Source organism: Hyla sarda, chromosome 9, assembly GCF_029499605.1.
Source record: "Hyla sarda isolate aHylSar1 chromosome 9, aHylSar1.hap1, whole genome shotgun sequence".
In the NCBI taxonomy this organism is placed as follows: domain Eukaryota; kingdom Metazoa; phylum Chordata; class Amphibia; order Anura; family Hylidae; genus Hyla; species Hyla sarda.
Genome location: NC_079197.1, coordinates 171001989 through 171022760, shown reverse-complemented (window position 1 = coordinate 171022760; position 20772 = coordinate 171001989). Strand labels below are relative to the sequence as shown.

The following is a 20772-nucleotide window of genomic DNA, read 5'->3' as shown; positions in this document are numbered from 1 at the left end:
ATTTTGCCCCCCTTGTCCCCATGAGCATATATTTTATTTTTTAAGTACATCAGAGACTTGGCACTCTTTATGTTGAGAAGGTATTTGAGTTGATCTCTAAGAGACGTCAACTTTTCATAAGCAGTTTGTGCGGTAGACTGTTTGTGTATTTTCTCCAAATCAGCTATTTGGTTAAGTAGGGTGTTAATCTTCCGCATTCTATCTTTTTTGACTCGGCTGCCAAGCGCAATAAGATGACCCCTCATCACTACCTTATGTGCTTCCCATAACAAAATAGGGGTTGAGTCAGGTGTGTTATTAAGGGAAAAGTATTCCTTCAGATGGGAGGTCAAACTCAGTACATTAGCAGGAGAGTCCAGGAGGGTGCCGTTAAGACGCCAAGCCAAATCTCTAATTGGCAGTGTTGGGAACGTAATGCTTGCTTCAGTGGGGGAATGATCAGAGAGGGTGGTGACACCAATTACGGCAGAATTCAAGAAGGGTAGCAAGCTTGAGTGTATAAATATGTAGTCTAATCTTTGGTGTGATCTATGGGGTGCAGAGAAAAATGTATAATCAGACTCATTGGGATGGAGTGTTCTCCAGGAGTCCACCAGGTCCAACTCGTGCAGAGTGCTTTGAATGAGTGGATAGAGCGGCGCCTGGACGAGTCCCGCAACGGGTCTAAGGTGATATTTAGATCTCCTCCCATGACTATGGGTCCCTCTGCGAAAGATTTAAGGCTTTCAGATGTAGCAAGTAGCCATTGTATTTGTCCTTTGTTAGGTGCGTACAGGTTTGCATATGTGTATACTGCATTGCCAAGCTTACCCTTAAGAAAGAGAGATCTGTCATCTTCTGACCCTCTTTTATCTTTGAGAACGAAGGGAACGTCTTTATGTATGGCTGTTGAGACTCCGCTCGACGCAGAGGAGGGGCTTGTGCTGTGAAACCAAAGATTATAGTGATTAGTAGACAGTTTAGGAATCTTATTTGTTTTAAAGTGTGTCTCCTGCAAAAATATGATAGAGGCATTATCCTTCTTAAGTAGAGACAAAATGTGGTTACGTTTGTTAGGGGAGTGGAGTCCCTTAACATTATAAGATACTAATTTTAGTCTGGCCATGTTGATCCTATGTGGAGGAGAGTTCTTACGTGTGGTGCCTCAGTTGCGACCTGGATGCATAGGCGTTGCTGTATGGGGGGTGGGGAGGAAAAGTGTAGCATAGCAGTCCAACTCAGTTTAACATTTACTAACTTGGGTAACTCAAAACCAGTAAAGAACATACAAAAGAAAACATATTGCATTATGTGAGTGAAAGGGGGTACATCGGGGCCATCAAGGTCATACTAAAGGTATTATTTCTGGTAGATGTTAGTTTGCCAGCCAGGGAGGGGGAGGGGAGGCAGGGGTGGCAGTTGTAGAAAGAGGGGGGGGGGGGGGGGGGGAGGTAGGGCCTATGGCTCTAAGACCGGAGGGTATCAGACGTAGTTTAGGACGTTAAGATAAGAATCAAAGCAGATAAGGGGATGGTGGAGAGAAGAGGGGTGAGGCAATGTTAGCAAAGAAGTGTAGTAAAGGAGGAGGCTTGTTTGCCACCCAAAGAGCTAGGGGTGTCTCCCAAAAAGGGCAGGCCACCTGGTGTAGTAAAGGCCGTGAATGGACGGGGGTGAGTACATATCTTTATAAGTATGTATACATATGGTGTTGAATGAGTAGAAGGAAAAAGTTTGGAGCGAGGAATAACATATTGCCATATAAGAGCATTTCCAGAGGTAAAAATTCGCTAAGGTTGGTCACATAACCTGTGAACAGTCGACACACAACTCTTAGGGGGGGGGGGAAGAGGCACATGTCAACGTGTTCCAACAACGAAAATTTTAAGCATATCAACATATGACTATCTTTTCAAAGAAAGAACCTCAATCTAGTGACTAAGATCTATAACTAGGTCGCAATAGGTAATAGAATAAATCGCTGAGGTCGGTCACATAACTCGTGAACAATCAACATATAAGACTTAGGAGGGGGGGGCATCTGCCAACACGCTCAGCAGCTAAAACCGCAAGCATAGCGACACATGACCTTCCCCTCCAAGAAAGAACCTCAGTCTAGTGATCAAGAACCGTAATTAGGTCACAGTAGGTGCACATATTTCTGTATAAGAGTATCCCTAAAGGTAATAATTCGTTAAGGTCTGTCACATGGCCTGTGAACAGTCAACAATCAAATCATAGGGGGGGGGGGTATATGTCAACATGTTCCAGCAACTAAATCCAAGAACACATTGACATATGACTGTCATCTGAAAGAGAGTACCTCAATCTTGTGACCGAGATCCATAGCTAGGGCATAGTAGGTAACAGAACCTAAACCAGGGGTTAGATGGAATGTAAGAGATTAGGTCCCAGCCCGCTGTAGGCATTCGGGTAAGTATATCGGTCTGCGCCTAGCAATCACATACTAGACAGCCTCTTAGGCAAGGCAGTGTAGCACTCCTGATGAGCAAGAGTTCGTCATGTAATCAGTAGAGAAAGTTCAGACAGAGTCCATGTCAATACGTTTCGGTGTCATCTTGTGGTTCTATTTCTTCTTCTGGGGCTTTTGAGATCCAACGCCTTCCCACGGGGCGGGAGGTGTGATAGTAGGTAGCTCAGTAAGGTCAGTTACAGCGGACCAGTCTGGAATCGCCATCTCAGTTTGGCCCAGGGCCTCCAGTGCCGGTGTCAAATCCTGCCTATTTCTGATCGTGAACCTTTTGCCTTCCACAGCGAAGGAAATTCCAAAGGGAAAGAGCCATCTATATAGAATGTTTTTTGAACGCAAATATGTTGTCATTGGGCGTAGCATCCCTCTTTTCGATATAGTTATCCTAGCAAGGTCTTGGAAGATGGCAAGAGGGGCATCAATATCATTGCATACCGTGGAGTTTAATAAGCGACATATCACGTAGCGTGGTGGATCTTGGGCTCTGGGTTTTGCCTGCAGAGATTTGTGAGCCCTCTCTATCTGGATCTCCAGGGGGTATGCCTCCCCTAGAATGAAGATAAGTTTCAATATGGTAGTCAGCGATTCTGGTAATACCGCCTCCGGGAGTCCTTTAATTCGCAAATTGTTCCTTCTACTCCGGTTGTCTTGGTCCTCAAGCCAATCAATGACTTTATTTAAATGGGTTTGGCAGGAGCCCATAGCTGAGGTAGAAGCTGCAGTATAGGCTACCACTTGTGAGTGTGCAGTTTCTAGCTGTTCCACTCTGTTTCCAATTTGTCTGATGTCTGATTTTAGTTCTTGAATCTCCTTAGAAACTGGTTCTAGCGCGTTCCTGATAAGTCTGTCCATAAAGGTGTGCGACACAGGTAAAGAATTATTCAGGACAAGATCCTCTGAGTCGCTTTCACGGTCTGCATTAGATTCTTTGCGCGCCTTAGGCGTCAAAGATTTTTCTTGTATAGAAGCCATCTCAGTAGATTTTCTTGAGTCAGAAGAGTTGGATCTTTTCATAAAGGTATCAATACTGCCTTTTTTGTTGTATGGAGAGCTGGGTCTAGATTTGGCTGGACCAATTTTCACCATCATGTAGTTGCAGAGTCATCAGAAATCTCCTTTAGACAATAGTAAGGGGGGAAGGAGCTGGCATTATAAGAAAGACACTTGACAGTCCCATGTTGAAATGTGTTATTTCATGGTGTCAATCCCCTCTTGTGGCATGTGAGGGGGGGGGGGGATTTTGTATTTCACCAGCTATTGGCTGCTGGCATGCCGAGGTGGGGAGGCTAGCAGTTGAAACATAGGCAGATTCAAATTGTTCTTTATATGTCTCAAGGTATGAGAAGTGTAGTTCCACTGTTTAGTCACTAGGAGGCGGCAGAGGATCACTGTACAGTATAAGGAGATCACTTTTCACTGGAGCAGTTCATGAAACACAGTACATGGAATTCACACAGTGACCCAAAATGAGTAAATAAAGTGGAGAATGGGGGAATTCAGATTTTATTGGAAGCAGTCTTCAGCACCCTCTCTCAGCCACTCCTTTGTGTGGGAGTTCGGGAGTGATCTGTGTTGGTGGTGTGGAGTGCAATTGAAGGGTAGTATCAGCAATTATATTCAGAGAGTATGAGCAGATGCCACCTCCAGACACAGCTATGCAGTGCCCCAGCAGCTTCTCAATAAAAGAGGTGCTGTGTTCCTATTTATCCAAGTACTGTGCTCTAAGTCCACCTGCACATCACATCAGCGCCCAGGACTTCTGCTATAAAGTGTGTAGTGCTTCAGGGCAGGTTACATTCAGTGCCACTACACAGGCAAGTTAGACCAGGACTGCCCTCTTATTTCACGCGCGTGTCGGGACTATGCCGCGACAGCTGAGTGAGGAGCGAGGGGGAGTCGGTGATGAAGCAGGAACTGCGAGGGACCAGCCGGGTACCTCGCCGGATTACCCGCAATGGTTGGTACAGGTCACCGTTCTGTGTGTTATCAGGGGCAACACTACTTCACTGCGTGACTTCCACAAGAAGGAGAGCGAGAGTCCACAAGATGGCGGCGGCGGGTCTCCCGCGCCTGGCCTTTATGTAAGTAGCCGCCGCACACTCTCCCCGCGTGTTCAAGCGATCCCCCGGCAGAGGGTAACCGCCTGTATTCCTGACCTAGCCAGCCCGGGGAGGCCAGTCAGTACTCACTGTGGGTGCTGACTTCCACTTTATCTGCCGTGAGTGCTGTGGCAAGATGGCGCAGGTGTTCTCCGGCCGTCAAGTAGCGCAGGTTGTTTACGGGCAATTCCAGGTCCAAAACCAGCGTTCAAGGTGTCCAAATGATCCAGGGGTGTTCAGGAACCCCTCAGAAGTATTTGTGGGGAATTTAGGGATATCGTTCGGCTTCAAAATAGTTATTAGAGCGTCGCTGCCTCAGGAGCTCTGCACCCGTGCATCCTCCTCGGCTCGTGGCTAGCTCCGCCCCCCCCGGACCCGGACATTTTTTGCACATCTGACCAATGTCACTTTAAGCATTAATAACTCTGGAATGCTTTTACCTTCCATTCTGATTCCAAGCATGTTTCTTCGTGACATATTCTACTTTATATTAGTGGTAAAATTTTGTCGATACTTGCATCATTTCTTGGTAAAAAAAATTCCAAAATTTGAGGAAAAAATTTAAAATGTTGCATTTTTTTAACTTTCAAGCTCTCTGCTTATAAGGAAAATTTATATTCCAAATAAATTATATATTGATTCATATATACAATATGTCCACTTTATATTTGCATCATAAAGTTGACATGTTTTTACTTTTGGAAGACATCAGAGGGCTTCAAAGTTCAGCAGCAATTTTCCAATTTTTCACAAAATTTTAAAAATCTAAATTTTTCAGGGACCAGTTCAGTTTTGATGTAGATTTGAAGGGCCTTCTTATTAGAAATACCCCATAAATGACCCCATTATAAAAACTGCACCCCTCAAAGTATTCAAAATGACATTCAAAAGGTTTGCTAACCCTTTAAGTGTTTCACAGGAATAGCAGAAAATTGAAGGAGAAAATTCAAAATCTTCATTTTTTACACTGGCATGTTCTTGTAGACCCAGTTTTTGAATTTTTACAAGGGATAATAGGAGTAAAAGCCCCCAAAATTTGTAACCCAATTTCTCTCGAGTAAGGAAATACCTCATATGTGTATGTCAAGTGTTCAGCGGTCGCAGCAGAGGGCTCAGAAGGTAAGGAGCGACAAAGAGATTTTGGAGAGTGAATTTTGCTGAAATGGTCTTTGGGGGGCATGTCGCATTTAGGAAGCCCCTATCGTGCCAGAACAGCAGAAAATCCCCACATGGCATACCATTTTGGAAACGACACCCCTCAAGGCACGTAACAAGGGGTACAGTGAGCCTTAACACCCCCCCAGGTGTTTGACAACTTTTTGTTAAAGTTGGATGTGTAAATGAAAAAAAAAATGTCACTAAAGTGCAGTTTTTTTCCCAAATTTACCATTTTTACAAAAGGTAATGGGAGAAAATGCCCCCCCCCCCCCCCCAAAAAAAAAAAAAAAATTTGTAACCCCATCTCTTCTGAGTATGGAAATACCCCATGTTAGGATATAAAATGCTCTGCGGGCGAACTACAATGCTCAGAAGAGAAGTAGTCACATTTGGCTTTTGGAATGCAAATTTTGCTGAAATGGGTTTAGGTGGGCATGTCGCATTTAGGAAGCCCACATGGTGCAAGCACAGCAAAAATAAAACACATGGCATACTATTTTGGAAACTGCACCCCTCAAGGAACGTAACAAGGGGCATAGTGAGCCTTAACACCTCACAGGTGTTTCATGACTTTTTGTTAAATTTGGATGTGTAAATGAAAAAAAAAAAGATTTTCACTAAAATGCTTGTTTTCCCCCAAATTTTACATTTTTACAAGGGGTTATAGGAGAAAATGACCACCAAAATTTGTAACCCCATTTCTTCTGAGTATGGTGATACCCCATGTGGGGACATCAAATGCTCTGCTGGTGAACTACAATGCTCAGAAGAGAAGGAGCGCCATTGAGCTTTTGAAGAGTGAATTTGTTTGGAACGGGAGTCAGGGGCAATGTGCGTTTACAAAGCCCCCTGAGGTGCCAGAACAGTAGACCCCCCCACATGTGACCCCATTTTGGAAACTACACCCCTCACAGAATTTAATAAGGGGTGCAGTGAGTATTTACACCCCACTGGCGTTTGACAGATCTTTGGAACAGTGGGCTGTGCAAATGAAAAATTACATTTTTCATTTTCACTGACCACTGTTCTAAAAATCTGCCAGACACCTGTGGGGCGTAAATGCTCACTGCACCCCTTATTACATTACATGAGAGGTGTAGTTTCCAAAATGGGATCACATGTGGGGGGTCCATTGTTCTGGCACTATGGGGGCTTTGTAAACACACGTGGCCTTCAATTCCGGACAAATTTTCTCTTCAAAAGCCCAATGGAGGTCCTTCTCTTCTGAGCATTGTAGTGTGCCAGCAGAGCACTTTACATCCACATATGGGGTATGTATGGGTTTACAAATTTTGGGGGGCTTTTTTCCTATTTTCCCTTGTGAAAATGAAAAATTTAGGGTAACACCAGCATTTTAGTGAAATTTTTTTTTTTCATTTTCCCATCCAACTCTAACGAAAATTCATCAAACACCTGTGGGGTGTTAAGGCTCACTATACACCTTGTTACATTCCGTGAGGGGTGCAGTTTCCAAAATGGGGTCACATGTGGGTATTTATTTTTTTGTGTTTATGTCAGAACCGCTGTAAAATCAGCCACCCCTTTGCAAACCACTAGAGATGAGCGAACTTACAGTAAATTCGATTCGTCATGAACTTCTCGGCTCGGCAGTTGATGACTTTTCCTGCGTAAATTAGTTCAGCCTTCAGGTGCTCCGGTGGGCTGGAACAGGTGGATACATTCCTAGGAAAGAGTCTCCTAGGACTGTATCCACCTTTTCCAGCCCACCGGAGCACCGGAAAGCTGAACTAATTTATGCAGGAAAAGTCATCAACTGTCGAGCCGAGAAGTTCGTGACGAATCGAATTTACTGTAAGTTCGCTCATCTCTACAAACCACCAATTTAGGCCTCAAATGTACATAGTGTGCTCTCAATCCTGAGCCTTGTTGTGCGCCCGCAGACAATTTTACGCCCACATATGGGGTATTTCCCTACTCAAGAGAAATTGCGTTACAAATTTGAGGGTCTTTTTTCCTTTTACCGCTTGTGAAAATAAAAAGTATAGGGCAACACCAGCATGTTAGTGTAAAATTTTTAATTTTTTTACACTAACAGGCTGGTGTAGACCCCAACTTTTCCTTTTCATAAGGGGTAAAAGGAGAAAAAGCCCCCTAAAATTTGTGGTGCAATTTCTCCCGAGTACGGAAATACCCCATGTGTGGCCCTAAACTGTTTCCTTGAAATACGACAGGGCTCTTAAGTGAGAGAGCGCCATGCGCATTTGAGGACTAAATTAGTGATTGCATAGGGGTGGACATAGGGGTATTCTACGCTAGTGATTCCAAAACAGGGTGCCTCCAGCTGTTGTTAAACTCCCAGCATGCCTGGACAGTCAGTGGCTGTCCGGAAATGCTGGGAGTTGTTGTTTTGCAACAGCTGGAGGCTCCGTTTTGGAAACACTGGCGTACAATACGTTTTTCATTTTTATTGTGGGGGGGACAGTGTAAGGGGGTGTATATGTTGTGTTTTACCCTTTATTTTGTGTTAGTGTAGTGTTTTTAGGGTACATTCGCACTGGCAGGTTACGGTGAGTTTTCCACTAGGAGTTTGCGCTGCGGCGAAAAATTTGCCGCATCCTAAACTTCAAGAAACTTACTTTAAACCCACCAGTGTAAATGTACCCTGTACATTCACATTGGGGGGGCAAACCTCCAGCTGTTTCAAAACTACAACTCCCAGCATGTACTGACAGACCGTGCATGCTGGGAGTTGTACTTTTGCAACAGCTGGAGGCACACTGGTTCAGTTAGGTTCTTTTACCTAACTCAGTATTTTCCTACCAGTGTGCCTCCAGCTGTTGCAAAACTACAACTCCCAGATGTAGTTATGCAACAGCTGGAGGTATGCAACTACAACTCCCAGCATGCCAAGACAGCTGTTTGCTGTCTGGGCATACTGGGATTTGCAGTTTTGCAACATCTGGAGGTCTACAGTTTGAGACCACTGCACAGTGATCTCCAAACTATGACCCTCCAGATGTTGCAAAGCTATAAATCCCAGCATGCCCAGACAGCAAACAGCTGTATGTGCATGCTAGAAGTTGTAGTTTTGCAAGATCTGGAGGTCTACAGTATAGAGATCACTGTGCAGTGGTCTCAAACTGTAGCCCTCCAGCTGTTGCAAAACTACAAATCCCAGCATGCCCAAACAGCTGTCTGGGCATGCTGGGAGTTGTAGTTTTGCAACATCTGGAGGGTCACAGTTTGGAGACCGCTGTATAGTGGTCTCAAACTGTAGCCCTCCAGATGTTGCTAAGCAGCTCACCGACTTCCGTAGGATCTAGGGAGCCAGCAGCGCGACATCGCCGCCCGCCAATCTCCACCGTCGATCGTCGTCTCCGCCACCATGGATGGGTAAGTGGACGTCGGCGCCAGTCCTCTGTCGGTTCGCCGTTCTGGCCCACCTATTGTGGGTGGGCAGATTGGGGAAACCGAAAGTAAAGACCCCCGCCCCAGATCTGCTATTGGTGGTCACGTCTAGACCACCAATAGCAGGGATAGGAGGGGTGGCACCCCTGCCACCTCACTCCTATGCCTTCAGGGGGATCGTGGGTGTCTAGGACAACCCCGATCCCCCTTATTTTCCGGGTCACCATAGACCCGTATGACCCAGAATCGCGCGTGTGAATTCACTTGCGATTTGCGGAGATCGCCGACATGTGGGGGTCTGATGACGCCCCTGGGCATTTGCACAGGATGCCTGCTGAATGATTTCAGCAGGCATCCCGGTCCGATCCCCGCCCCGCATACGTCAAGGGTCCTTAAGAGGTTAAAGGGGTACTCCGGTGGAAAACTTTTTTTTTTAATCAACTGTGGCCAGAAAGTTAAACAGATTTGTAAATTACTTCTATTAAAAAATCTTAATCCTTCCAGTACTTATTAGCTGCTGAATACTACAGAGGAAATTATTTTCTTTTTGGAACACAGTGCTCTCTGCTGACATCACGAGCACAGTGCTCTCTGCTGACATCTCTGTCCATTTTTAGGAACTGTCCAGAGCAGCATATGTTTGGTATGGGGATTTTCTCCTACTCTGGACAGTTCTTAAAATGGACAGAGATGTCAGCAGAGAGCACTGTGCTTGTGATTTCAGCAAAGAGCTCTGTGTTCCAAAAAGAAAGTAATTTCCTCTGTAGTATTCAGCAGCTAATAAGTACTGGAAGGATTGAGATTTTTTTATAGAAGTAATTTACAAATCTGTTTAACTTTCTGGCACCAGTTGATTTTAAAAAAAAGTTTTCCACCGGAGTATCCCTTTTAACCCCTTAACCACTTAGGGACCCAGGGCGTACAGGTACGCCCTGACGCCCTGGTACTTAAGGACCCAGGGCGTACCTCTAATCCTGTGGGAATTTCGGTCCCCGCCGCGCACCAGGCGGGGACCGGACCGGGGTGACTGCTAATATCTATCAGCAGGCACCCAGTGGTGAGTTTGTGAGCAGGGACAGATAGGAGGTTAAAAATAGAAAAAGTTAAAAAAAGAAAAAAAAAAGTCCCCCCCCCCCCCTTACCCCCTAATAGGTCCTCAAGGGTCCACCGCAGTTTTTTCAGCATGACCCGGGTCCTATTAGGGGTTTAGGGCGCTGCATTTGGCCCCCCATTTTTTTTTAGGGCCGCGGCCCTCACTCTGGGTGTTAGCGGGAAAATCGTTTGGGACCTTATGCACCCATTGCTGGATAAGGGTTACCACGTGTGCGTGGATAACTTTTATACCAGCATCCCTCTCTTCACATCCCTTGCCGCCAGATCCACGTCTTCTTGTGGGACCTTGCGGAAGAACCAGAGAGGCCTCCCTCTAAATTTTGTTCAGACACCTATGCCCAAGGGTGAGTCCCGTGCCCTGACCCATGATAACCTGTTGTTGGTGAAGTATAAGGATAAGAGGGATGTCCTTATGCTGACCACTATTCATGGTAACGGCAGCTCACCTTTCCTCAACACCGGTCCTCAACACCGGTCCTCAAGCCCGATTGTATTCTGGACTACAATCGGTATATGGGGGGAGTTGATCTTTCTGATCAAGTCCTCAAGCCATACATGGCCATGCGCAAAACACGTGTAGGGTACAAGAAAGTTGCGGTCTACTTGGTACAGGTTGCCATGTACAACTCTTTTGTACTGTACCAGAACGCTGGCAACACAGGGACATTCCTCCAGTTCCAAGAAGAAGTCCTAAAGGTCCTGATCTTTGCTGACCGGGAAAGAGCAGTCCGGACTTCCCAAGGAACTGAAGTTATAGGTGCCAGAGTGTGTCACAAGAGGGGGATACGGAAGGACACCACCTATCAATGTGACACTTGCCCTGATCATCCGGGCCTCTGCATTAAAAACTGCTTCAGGGAGTATCACACTTCCATGCGGTACTAAATTTTCCCTTTTCATTTTAATTTCCCATAATTTGACCCCAATGTACCAAGTCCAGAGTACATTCCAAGTTTTAACTCCACAAACCACTAAAATAAAATAAAAATAAAAACTGATAAGACCTCTGGCGGTATTTTTTCCAAAAATGGGTCACTGAGTCACTATCATCGGGGACTTTTTATGTTGCCTCTTTTGAGGTAACAGGTTAGGGACGGCCACGCACATCACATTCCCAGAATGATGATTCAGAGCATAGGGTTTGGGGTGGGCATATTTTTTAGTTTTGGCTATGCTCTGGGTCATCATTTTGGGAACATAACCTGCTTTATAATTTTATGTCCCACTGTACCACATTTTAGTAGTATAACCCATGTAATGCTCCTTGAGGGGGGATCCCGCTGTTCTGGCTCCATAGGCAGCTATGTAGAAGCTCAAGGTCCCTGACTTGGTTCCTGCTCTTCCATGACCAGTGTGCACCCGCAGAACTGTTTACACCCAGATATGAAGCATGTCCTTACTCCAAAGAAATGTATTTACAAATTTATGGTGACATTTTCTCCTGTTACCACTTGTGAAAATGAAAAATCTGGGGTAACCCCAGCATTTTAGTGTAAAAATCCTTTTCACATCCCACTTAATGAACATTTATGAAACACCTGTGGGGTGTTAAGACTCACTGTACCCCTTGTTATGTTCCTTGAGGGGTTTACTTCCCAAAATAGTATGCCATGTGTTTGTTTGTTTTTGTTTTTTTGCTGTTCTGGCACCATAGGGGCTTCCTAAATGCGACAAACCCCCCCCTCCTCTTCTGAGCATTGTAGTGCCGCCCGCATTGCACTTGACATCCACACATGGGGTACTTCCATACTCAGAAGAGATGGGGGTTACACATTTTGGGGGGGCATTTTGTCCTATTATCCGTTGTAAAAATGTAAAATTTAGGGGAAAACAAGCATTTTAGTGAAAAAAAAATCATTTACACATCCAAATTTAACGAAAAGTCGTCAAACACCTGTGGGGTGTTAAGGCTCACTGTACCCCTTGTTGCGTGCCTTGAGGGGTGTAGTTTCCAAAATAGTAGGCCATGTGTTTTTTTTTTTTTTTTTGCTTTCCTGGCACCATAGGCGCTTTCTAAATGCGACATGCCCCCCAAAAACCATTTCAGCAAAATTTGCTTTCCAAAAGCCAAATGTGACTCCTTTTCTTCTGAGCATTGTAGTGCACCAGCAGAGCACTTGACGTCCACACGTGGGGTATTTCCATACTCAGAATAGATGGGGTTACAAATTTTGGGGGGCATTTTATCCTATTACCCCTTGTAAAAATAAAAAATTTGGGGGACAACTAGCATTTTTGTGAAAAAAGAATCATTTACACATCCAACTTTAACCCCTTAAAGGGGTACTCCGCCCCTAGACATCTTATCCCCTATCCAAAGGATAGGGGATAAGATGTCAGATCGCCGGGGTCCCGCTGCTGGGGACCCCAGGGATCGCTGCTGCAGCACCCCGCTATCATTACTGCACAGAGCGAGATTGCTCTGCACGTAATGACGGGCGATACAGGGGCCGGAGCATCGTTACGTCACGGCTCCACCCCTCGTGACGTCACGGCCCGCCCCCGTAAATACAAGTCTATGGGAGGGGGCGTCATTTGGATAGGGGATAAGATGCCAGGGGCGGAGTACCCCTTTAAGGACCCAGGGTTTTTCTGTTTTTGCATTTTCCTCCTTACCTTTAAAAAATTTAAATTATCTTATCTTTAAATTTTGCACCTAAAAATCCATATGATGGCTTCTTTTTTGCGCCACGTATTTAACTTTGTAATGATGTCAGTCATTTTACCCAAAAATCTACGGCAAAACGAAAAGACAAAATTGAAAAAAAACCACGCCATTTTGTAACTTTTGGGGACTTCCGTAAAAAATGACACCTTCTCTTTCTTCTGTAGGTCCATACGATTAAAATGATCCCCTACTTATATAGGTTTGTTTTTGTCGTACTTCTGGAAAAAATCATAACTTCATGCAGGAAAATGTATACGTTTAAAATTGTCATCTTCTGACTCCCATAACTTTTTTTTTATTTTTCCGCGTATGGGGCGGTATGAGGACTCATTTTTTGCGCCGTGATTTAATGGACTTATTTTTTGCGCGTACGCCATTGACCGAGCGGTTTAATTAACAAAATAGTTTTAGAATTCGGACATTTCCGCACGCGGCCATACCACATATGTTTATTTTTATTTACACTGGGTTTTTTTTAAAATGGGAAAAGGGGGGTTAGTCAAACTTTTATTAGGGAAGGGGTTAACTGATCTTTAGTCACTTTTTTTTTCACTTTTTTTCTGCAGTGTTATAGCTCCTATAGGGGACTAGAACACTGCACACACTGAACTTTTACATTGATCAATGGTTTCTCATAGGGAAGGTGTCCGGCCTGCTGCAGTAGCATGACTATGAGGCCCGGTCACCATGGGGACCGTTGCGACCTCTATAGTTATGCCACTGTACAGGGAGATATATCATGTTCTATACTGCTCTTTATCTGCCCCAGGATTATCTGCTCTTTAGGACACCAAGTGAGGGTGGCTCCATTTAACTTTTTTAGGACATTGTGTACTGTACAGGACCCTGAAGAAGCTCCTGTCCTCTACATAGACAGTGATTACAGCTCCCAGCAGATCTTTATTACTTTTATATGGAAGGATTTGCTTTATCTGTATTACTTATCTATTTATTTTTCTTTAATCCTCACTTTTTCCTATTTTTGGATGACATTTTGGGGGCTTCAGAACAAATTACCAGGTTTCCTTAGAGTTATGGTCTCAACATACAATGGTCTCAACATACAATGGTCTCAACATACAATGGTCGTCCTGGAACCAATCAATATTGTGACTTGAGGGATCACTGTGTATACATGGCATACAGATCACAAGCAGGGCAATAAGCAGGTAAATAAGCCCTATATAGCTTGTTTATAGCGTATAGCTCCACAGTGATATTTAATGTAAGATCAGTTGCATTCTGAGACAAAGAAGTTCTGCTTTACGTGTTCTGTAGGCTGAGATAAGACTAATCTGATCAGCTTCTATGAGGAGGTCAGTTATAGTTAGCTTCTTTATGCTCAAAGCAAGAACAGTAAAAATTGCAGTACCCCAACACCCCTAAATCCCCCCATGCTGATGTCTGCTGTTAACTATTTAGAAACCATTATCACAGCATGCCAGGTCACGTGAGCACTAATGTGACCACAACACTAGGACATAAGAGTGAATATTTAATTCATCCAACACCAGTAGTCCCATTGGGTTATGGGTCCAATAGTCAATTTTCCAATCCCTTTCTGGGAGGAGATCCTCCCTTCCGGGGAGCAATACCCTGTCTGTAACCCAATTAAAATATAACTTTTATTTTTGTTACTTAAAAGTCTAACTGTGGTTGTGAAACTTATATATGTTTAAAATTATCAGGGAGGGCAGTGTTGCTTTTGTATATGCCCACTTGGTGGTGCTATATTACTGGTGCAAGAGTTATCCAATTTCTCGCTGTGTGTAGTGAGTATATTACTCTACTGACACACAGTAACTCTGCACCCTTATTACACACTGTCTTCCTGTCTAAAATCTAGATGCTTTGCTCTAACGTTTCGTTAGAAAACTAACTTCTTCAGAGAGCTGCCTACTATGGCGTTCACGTGCGGCACTACCTTTTATAACCCTGTATCGGCGCATCACTTCCGATGCGCCGAATGAGGTGTTTGGATCCAATCAGGGCTTGGTTGGCAGTCTGTGTGTTCCGGCCGCCATTCGCGCGCATGCCCTGTCATACCATGATCCCGGGCATCTCCTTGTCGCTATTGCGCACGCGCGTCCTCTCGCGCGTGCGTAGTATTTTCTGTCCCGTTCTCGGTGGAACGCAAGCTCCGTCTCCTGACACGCAGGCTCATTCTCTATTCTCTATATGCGCATTTGTCCCTGATCGGTCTCATTACTCATAGGGAGTGTTCTATTCTTCATGTCCTTCATACATTTAAGCCTGCCTTGACTGTTTCTAGTGCACTATTATTTTCATATGTACATATGGTGGGTGATCTAAATATTTGAGACTTGATTACTTTCGTTCTCATTATAGGTTTTATTATACATCATTGGATCATTCCTTATAATAATTTTATTTTGATTATTTTTATTTTTATGATTATGAGTCTTTTATTGTTGTAATGATATTATTTTTCTTATGTTTATCATTATGTCTCATTTATTCCCCAATTACTATAATTCTGTTAGGTTAGATATATCTAATCCTTCTTGATTTTCGTTTTGTGGAGTTTATTGAGTCATAATGTTTTATATGTCTATTTTTTGTCCTTTTTATTTTATTATTATTGTTGATTTTAAAGTTCACATATTATTTGTTGTTGTTGATTCCAGACTCACATCCTCCCAGCTCATTCCTTACATCCGTGGGTCCCCATCTTCTCCCAAGGTAATTATTGTATTTTGTTTGTTTTCATATTTAAGTGTCCAGGGTCGCTTTTTGTATGTATAGATTTTCAGGTTTCCATGTGTCTAAGTGTAAAGATTCTCCTACTGATATATATTTATCACCATATGTTATCCTTTCCTCTTTCCTGTCATGTCGGCTAAAGTAAAGGTAGTTGCCAGCACGTGAGAGAAGTGTTCACAAATTCACAGGATAATCCCTATAATACTTTTGTTATTTCCAATATTTCCATATACAGGCATCTTCCTCTTCATTCGAGGAAGGGTGTGAAGGAGAAGCCTTCATTCAATCCTCCGGGATTTTTACTGTTGAGGCGATAAATCCATTTCGCCTCCTCTTTAAGTAGAGTCTGATTTATATCTCCTTTTCTTGGGCCTATTTCATATTTCTCCAGACCCCAAAATTTTATCTCATCAAGCTTATTATTGTGTTTTGTTCTCATGTGCCTCGCTATGGGAGTGTCCGTCCCTGTTCTAATTGTACTGATATGTTTGCTGATACGTTTTCTCAACTCTTGAATAGTTTTTCCAACATATAGTTTGGGGCATGTACATCTTGCTATATATATTACATTCCGGCTGCTGCAATTTATAAATTTCCTAATGTCATATTTTCTCCCATCCTGTGGATTAGTGAAATTCTTTGTTTTTATCATGAATTTGCAGGAGGCACAATGACCACAGGGATATGATCCCTGTGGGGGGGCCGGTAACCATGTCCCCGGTCTTGACTCCTCTCTTCTTTCTTGGTGATGGCTATGAACAAGTAGGTCTCGTAAATTCTTGCCCCGTCTGTACGTAATACTTGGTCTTTCTGTTAACGTCTCATTCAGATCCGGGTCTGATTTCAGAATCCTCCAGTATTTTGTCAAAATTGTCCTAACTTTTGAGGCATAGGCATCGTACGTGCCTATGCATCTAATGGTAGGTTTTCCAATCGGTGCTTTCTTGGGTCCCAATATGGTTGCACGGTCACTTTGTTTTGCTCTATTATAGGCCCTTCTTGGGGTCTGGAGAAATATGAAATAGGCCCAAGAAAAGGAGATATAAATCAGACTCTACTTAAAGAGGAGGCGAAATGGATTTATCGCCTCAACAGTAAAAATCCCGGAGGATTGAATGAAGGCTTCTCCTTCACACCCTTCCTCGAATGAAGAGGAAGATGCCTGTATATGGAAATATTGGAAATAACAAAAGTATTATAGGGATTATCCTGTGAATTTGTGAACACTTCTCTCACGTGCTGGCAACTACCTTTACTTTAGCCGACATGACAGGAAAGAGGAAAGGATAACATATGGTGATAAATATATATCAGTAGGAGAATCTTTACACATGGAAACCTGAAAATCTATACATACAAAAAGCGACCCTGGACACTTAAATATGAAAACAAACAAAATACAATAATTACCTTGGGAGAAGATGGGGACCCACGGATGTAAGGAATGAGCTGGGAGGATGTGAGTCTGGAATCAACAACAACAAATAATATGTGAACTTTAAAATCAACAATAATAATAAAATAAAAAGGACAAAAAATAGACATATAAAACATTATGACTCAATAAACTCCACAAAACGAAAATCAAGAAGGATTAGATATATCTAACCTAACAGAATTATAGTAATTGGGGAATAAATGAGACATAATGATAAACATAAGAAAAATAATATCATTACAACAATAAAAGACTCATAATCATAAAAATAAAAATAATCAAAATAAAATTATTATAAGGAATGATCCAATGATGTATAATAAAACCTATAATGAGAACGAAAGTAATCAAGTCTCAAATATTTAGATCACCCACCATATGTACATATGAAAATAATAGTGCACTAGAAACAGTCAAGGCAGGCTTAAATGTATGAAGGACATGAAGAATAGAACACTCCCTATGAGTAATGAGACCGATCAGGGACAAATGCGCATATAGAGAATAGAGAATGAGCCTGCGTGTCAGGAGACGGAGCTTGCGTTCCACCGAGAACGGGACAGAAAATACTACGTACGCGCGAGAGGACGCGCGTGCGCAATAGCGACAAGGAGATGCCCGGGATCATGGTATGACAGGGCATGCGCGCGAATGGCGGCCGGAACACCTCATTCGGCGCATCGGAAGTGATGCGCCGATACAGGGTTATAAAAGGTAGTGCCGCACGTGAACGCCATAGTAGGCAGCTCTCTGAAGAACTTAGTTTTCTAACGAAACGTTAGAGCAAAGCATCTAGATTTTAGACAGGAAGACAGTGTGTAATAAGGGTGCAGAGTTACTGTGTGTCAGTAGAGTAATATACTCACTACACACAGCGAGAAATTGGATAACTCTTGCACCAGTAATATAGCACCACCAAGTGGGCATATACAAAAGCAACACTGCCCTCCCTGATAATTTTAAACATATATAAGTTTCACAACCACAGTTAGACTTTTAAGTAACAAAAATAAAAGTTATATTTTAATTGGGTTACAGACAGGGTATTGCTCCCCGGAAGGGAGGATCTCCTCCCAGAAGGGGATTGGAAAATTGAATATTTAATTCATAGCACATAGAATTTGTGTTGCATATTTGTGACATATCTGCATGAAAACAATTTGAAGCCTGTAGATCCATCCTAAGACTACGGTCACAGGTGCCGTATTTTGCAGCGTATTTTCTGCTGCGTATTTGCCTACCCATTGAGGTCAATGGGTAACAAATTAAGTTGCAGAAAATACACAGCAAAATCTGGCACGTGTCACCCTATCCTAACGGTGTACAGTATATTCAGTTTAGGTGCCTAGGGCAGCAGGAGATGTAAATATGGGCATGCTTACAAATTTCCTTACCAATAAGTGTTTTATCAGGGATGTTAGTGTAATGTTATTAATTACCAAGGCTAAATGTTGATTTGCAAGCAGTTTGCATATCTTTGATAGCAAGCAAAACATCCTCTTTTATATGTCTGGTTTTGTACTAAGTTATGGGCTTCCCCATCAGCATAAAAGTGGACTGATTGTGCGGTGTCCCAGCTCAAGTGCCTGTCCCGTAATTGAGGACTGACTCTGGCAGCCTGGTAGCATATAGTGTTGGGCCCACTGGAATTCTTTTGTATTCTGAATTATGTATATATTGTAATATAAAATAATATATTTTTCTTAAATTAATCTGGTTATTGTTCTATGAATGTAAGTGTAATGTATTACTGTGCCTTTAAAAATTGTGAGCACTGAGCAGCAACCCCATGTGACCATGTGAGCCAATGAGACCCCAAAAGCTCCTCCTGTATAGCAGTGGTTCTCAACCTTTTGTTGCGACAATACCCCCCAAAGGGGGAAAGAATGTCCACGGGTACTCCTTGCGCGTAAATTTGAGGACAAAATATGTCATAAAATTACTTATTTTCATAATAGTGTGTGCTTACCTTTCTAATGTGATACTTGGGCTTGTTTCTGTGCCATCAAAGACTTGATGCGAGGATGGATGCTGCTTTAGTTTTTATTGCAGTCAAAGCCGAGAAAGCACTTTCACATAAATGCGTTGATGGAAAAGGCAACAATGCCGTCAATGCTGCATTACTCAAATCTTCATATTCGTTACGCACACTATGCCAGAAATCTCCCACGTTGCTGTCCATTCTTGCTTTCAACGTTCTGTCTGCTGCAATTTCAAATAATTTCTCTTTCAAGTCAACAGAAAGTTCTGCTGTGTCAACATTGTTTTCACAAAAAGGATCCAAAATCCAGTTGTTCTGGGCACCATCTGTTTCAATTTCAGGAAAATATTGGAGAATTTCGTTTTCCAGATTCTTCAAATGATTGATGATCAATGCTTTGATATTAGGAAAGATTGAATGCTCGATGCTCGATTCTTCACAAAAACATGAAATTGTTGGGAAGACTGCAAAATCTCCAGCAGAAATTCTGTTTTTCCAGTAGATAAGTTTGTTACGAAAAGCTTGCATGTTGTCAATGGAAGAAAATATGTTGCTGTTCTGTCCTTGAAGTTTAAATTTCAACTCATTGACAAATATGTCGGCAACATATGCGAATTTGCTCGTCCTCAAAGTGCGCTGCAAAAGCAGATTTCTGATCTTCAAGAAAGACATAAATTTCATGTCGAAGCTCAAATAACCTGTTTAAAACTTTTCCTTGAGACAGCCACCTGACTTCTGTATGTAAAAACAAAGTTACATGTTCCGAACCCACGTCCTGGCAAACCAGTCGAAAGAGCCGGGAGTTGAAAGCACATGACTTGATAAAGTTGACAACGCTTATCACAGTGTTCAGTGTCTCATGTAACTCCACGATTAATTTTTTCGAGGCAAGTGATTGTCGATGAATAATGCAGTGAATCCATTGTACTGATGGATTTTTCCCTTTCACCAATGCTTTCAAGCCTCCACGGTGACCCGTCATGATAGCTGCGCCATCTGTGCACACAGAAACACACCACATCCATTCAAGTCTATGAGCGGCAAGACACTCTGAAGGAACTCAAAAATCTCTTGTGCTGTTGTTTTTCCCGGCAAAGATTTGCAAGCTAATACTTCTTCTGAAAATCCCACCACTTGATCCACACTTTGATCTGCTCACAGACTTGCTTGATTATATCGTAAGCCATTTCTTGAATTCTCCTTGATACAGTATCATCCGAATGTGGGATAGTTTTCACCGTATCGACTGCTTTCTTGTCTATCATTATTTCTGCAATTTTTATTGCTGTAGGAAGAACCAACTCCTCAACAATAGTATGAGGTTTCCCTGTTTTCGCAACCAAAAGACTTACTTCATATGAGGTGCGCAAAGCTTTCTCAGACATATGCAGATATCTGTGAATTATTGCGATGCCTTTTATCATACTCTCATGTTTCCTCTTGAAATATCCCTCCGGTCTATCTTTCAATTCTGTATGTTTGGTTTGTAGGTGTCTCTTCATAATTGACTGTTTCAAGCTGTGATTGGACAGAGTTTCGGTGCATATGACACAGAGTGGAAGTGGAGGGTCCACACCATTGCTGACAAAACCATAGGTCAAATATTCTTCAGTATATAGTCGTATTTTTCTTCTGGTGGCTTCTTATGTTGCTGCTGCCACGGCCGTTTTTGTGGAATTTGTTGGCCTGTCATATCAGAAAACGGTCCAACACCTTCAGAATCAGTCACTTTCGCAAACGCATCGGTATCACTTC

The 20772-nt window shown here is 43.0% G+C and overlaps 2 protein-coding genes across 2 annotated transcripts in view; one reads left to right on the top strand and one right to left on the bottom strand.

The window, feature by feature from the left end:
- Positions 1 to 20772, top strand: part of LOC130291007 (H-2 class II histocompatibility antigen, A-U alpha chain-like) — an 87994-nt gene that overhangs the window by 7758 nt on the left and 59464 nt on the right. The window lies entirely within an intron of this gene.
- Positions 890 to 20763, bottom strand: LOC130291008 (zinc finger BED domain-containing protein 5-like). The gene is made up of 2 exons (XM_056539328.1): positions 19006 to 20763; positions 890 to 923 (listed from the first exon to the last, which is right to left on the bottom strand). Exon 1 carries the CDS (start codon positions 19696 to 19698, stop codon positions 19042 to 19044), a length of 657 nt encoding a protein of 218 aa, XP_056395303.1. The 5' UTR covers positions 19699 to 20763; the 3' UTR covers positions 890 to 923; positions 19006 to 19041.